The 3,620-nt window shown below is 40.2% G+C and overlaps 1 protein-coding gene across 1 annotated transcript; it reads right to left on the minus strand.

The window, feature by feature from the left end:
- Nucleotides 1–735: 735 nt before the first annotated feature.
- Nucleotides 736–3,322, minus strand: SLO2 (Pentatricopeptide repeat (PPR) superfamily protein). Its single transcript, XM_019199323.2, has one exon. It carries the CDS (start codon nucleotides 3,060–3,062, stop codon nucleotides 939–941), a length of 2,124 nt encoding a protein of 707 aa, XP_019054868.1. The 5' UTR covers nucleotides 3,063–3,322; the 3' UTR covers nucleotides 736–938.
- Between the last annotated feature and the right edge of the window lie 298 nt (nucleotides 3,323–3,620).

Genomic DNA, 3,620 nt, shown 5'->3' on the forward strand with positions numbered 1-3,620 from the left:
AGTAAGGAGAGTTGGTGATCTCTTGAACAAATCACCATCAAGGCGCCAAGATAAGTACCTCAAGAAAAGGGAGGGACAAGGGGAAACAAGAGGGTTTTCCCGTGGACCGACCCGTGATGAGATCCTATTCCTGGGCCCTTAACATGTCATTTCTGAATTGCCAGGGTGTGCTGTCATTTTGTTTTAGCCAACCGATGATCACTTTGGAATCACCTTGCACAACCAGCTTTTCCACCCCGAGCTCCTTAGCTTTTTATATCCCATATACCATTGCCTTCATTTCAGCTGTAGTGGAATTTCCAATTCTAATGGGATCTGAAAACAGCCCCAACACAATTCCTCTTTCATTTCTTATAACCCCTCCAACTCCAGATCTTCCTGGGTTACCAAAACTGCTGTTAAAGTTTAATTTGATAAAAGCTGGTTCAGGGGGCACCCAATCCTTCAGGATCTTCAATTTTACCGAGGAAGAGGTAGCAACTAACCTCCAATTCCTAATTATATTTATCCACTGTAAAATTGGAAAATAAATTCAGTGTTTTCACCCACGAAGTCACCTTCATCCACTGTAAAATCCCTATCACTTTTCTAAATCCTAGTAGCCTTCTTTTATTCATTAAACCATCCTATAGAGACTATTTAAAATCCCTTTTTAAGAAGAAGACTATTTTAAAGTATTTTACCAACCTTTCAGTTCTATTTTCTCTTACTTATTTGATTACCAAAACAAACAAATTGAGGGTCTTGTGGTCTGTCTATTTAAGCCATTACCATTGGTGGTTGTTTGGGGACTGGCATCAATTGCCATACATATACATGTATATGGTTTCTCAACCCATTTAGTTCATAGCAAAAAAATACTAGAATACCCACTATGAAGTTGATCTGATTTTGATTAACTAGAGCTATCCATCAATCTAGAATAATATCCAAATGTGTTATCCTATTGCAGAAATAGTTGGTATTTCCTTGTGACAATGGGAAGTTATTTCCAATTCCATTGGTTCCTCACATATCTCCAAGGCTGAATATCCAACTGCGGGGACATATCCAGATAGCTTCATCTGTTCTACGAGTATCTTCAAAAGTGCATAGATTTCCTTTCTCTGAGGGTGGCTTTTGTCTTTCACCATGAACACATGAACCTGGCTCTGTATTTTGATCCAACTGCACCCTGGCTGCTTAACAACCCCACGCTGTCTCATGATCTTCCTTACTCTCATGGCATCCCCCCACCTTCCAAGCTCTGCATACATGTTTGAGAGAAGAACATATGGACCTGAGTTCTTGGGATCGAGCTCCAGGAGTTTCTCTGCCACATTTTTTCCCATTTCAATGTTACCATGAACTTTACAGGCAGCAAGCAAGGATCCCCAGAGAACAGTATCAGGCTGCATTGGCATGTTATCAATGAACTGCTTTGCTTCATCAAGGAAACCAGCTCGACCTAGTAAATCAACCATACACGTATAGTGATCTTTGGATGGTACCAAACCATAATCCGAACTAATTGAATTAAAATACTGGCGTCCCTCATCAATCAGGCCTACATGGCTACAGGCACATAGAACTCCAATCATTGTTACATGGTCTGGTTTTTCTCCAGATGACAACATTTTCTTGAAGAGGCCAACAGCTTCACTCCCACGACCATTTTGCGCATACCCCACAATCATGGCATTCCATGAAACACGATCTCTTTCTACCATATTTTCAAATACATATAACCCATCTTCGATTGATCCACACTTTGTGTACATATCCACAAGGGAATTTCCGACAAATATATCCGACTCTGGGCCAGACTGAAACCTGAAACCATGTTTCAGGACATGACTATGAACCTGCCTTCCAAGCTGCAGGTCAGCAAGGTTTGCACATGCATTAAGGACATTTCCAAATGTGTAATGAGTTGGCCAAACTGATTCTCTCTTCAATAGACAGAACAGTCCCAATGCCTCTTCATTCTCCCCACTCTGAGTATAACCTGCAATAAGTGCATTCCAAGATACTGCATTTCTCACTGTCATCTTTGTAAACATTAACCTTGCAGCTTTGACACTTGCTGCCTTTGCATAACCACTAACCAGGGAGGTCTCTGACACCACATTTCTAATTGGCATCCTGTCAAAAACCCACCTTGCTTCATTAATTTTTCCACATTTTGCATACATATCAACCAATGCATTGCCTAATACCACATCATCTCTGAACTCATCAGACTTGACCACACAGGCGTGAATTTGTGAACCTTCTCTAATTGCTGACAAGCTTGCGCAGGCACTGACCACACTTGCTAGTGTAACTTCATCTGGCTCAACCCCAGAGCCCATCATCCTCAAAAAGATTCTTAGAGCCTCATTAGCTGGACCATTCTGCTCATAACATGTGATCAAGCTGTTCCAGGAGACTATGTTTCTCTCTGTCATCTCATCAAAAACCTTTTGCGAATCAACTACATTCCCACACTTGGAGTACATATCAATAAGCGCAGACCCCATATATACATCAGATATATATGGGGATTTTGACATCAAACAGTGAATTTGAGAGCCCATTTTTAAATCCATTAGCCCCGAACAAGCACTGAGAGCACTGGCAAACGAGTATTCATTGAGTACGAAATCCTCACTGTGCATATTAATAAAGAATTCCAGGGATTCTTCAAAGCGATCATGTTGAGCAAAACCTGATACCATTGAGTTCCAAGAGCATTGGTCAGGTTCGGGCATCGTTCTAAAGCGATTCAAAGCTTCATCAACAAAACCCAATTTTGTAAAAGCACTTATTATCGTATTCCATGTGAAGGTATTCTTCTGGCGCATTCTTTCGAACAAGTTTTTGGCATCATCTATACAGCCACATTTGGCATACGCATCAATTAACCGATTCTGAATGAAAATTTCAGAAGCAAATCGGGTCTTCATGACACGGGCATGGACACGACGCCCGTCTCGCAGAGACTTCGACTGTATGCATAAATCCAAGAGTTTGGCGAATGTCGTCGAGTTGGGTAGAGAAAGGTCCCCAACAAGATGTCGAAATGATCCATATCTTGCCATTCCATCGTTCCTCAAAGGGAAGACTACTTTACGAGTGCTTTTTGCTCCAGATGCGAAATATTGACAAGGGATTTAGAAGCCAAGTAGAATGCCTGACCAAGCAACGAAAGAAAAGTCCCCGGTGTTCGAGCAGCCATTAGAGAAATTGAATTCCTGGCCCCTCCCTTTCATTTTGCTTAGTGCTTAGTTGCTTACCCCTTTTATGGTACCGGTTAGGGGTGAGCATGGGCCGGGGTTCGGTTCGGTTACATGGCAGAGGGGCTGTGAAGGTCGGTTTAAAGGTTGGTTCTGGCTTTAGTTTGTGTCTACTTATGTAACTTGTACTTTTTTAATTCTCACCCTTTGAAAAAGCATGTTATTTAAAAATTTAATTTTTAATAAAATAATATATAGTTTTAAATTTATATTATATTATCGATTAAATTGAATAGCTTGATATGTAGATTATCATTGATTAAAAACTTATAAATTAAATTTAAACTTTGTAAATATTACCTTTTACACTATTTATTGTACACGTTCAAATATTAAAATGAAAACAAATGATCAAATCACTTG

Source organism: Nelumbo nucifera, chromosome 5, assembly GCF_055504915.1.
Source record: "Nelumbo nucifera cultivar China Antique chromosome 5, China Antique-T2T, whole genome shotgun sequence".
Taxonomy (NCBI): domain Eukaryota; kingdom Viridiplantae; phylum Streptophyta; class Magnoliopsida; order Proteales; family Nelumbonaceae; genus Nelumbo; species Nelumbo nucifera.

Bases quoted from the DNA above. Each gene is read 5' to 3' on its own strand.
- SLO2 (XM_019199323.2), bottom strand. From the start codon at position 3,062: ATGGCAAGATATGGATCATTTCGACATCTTGTTGGGGACCTTTCTCTA.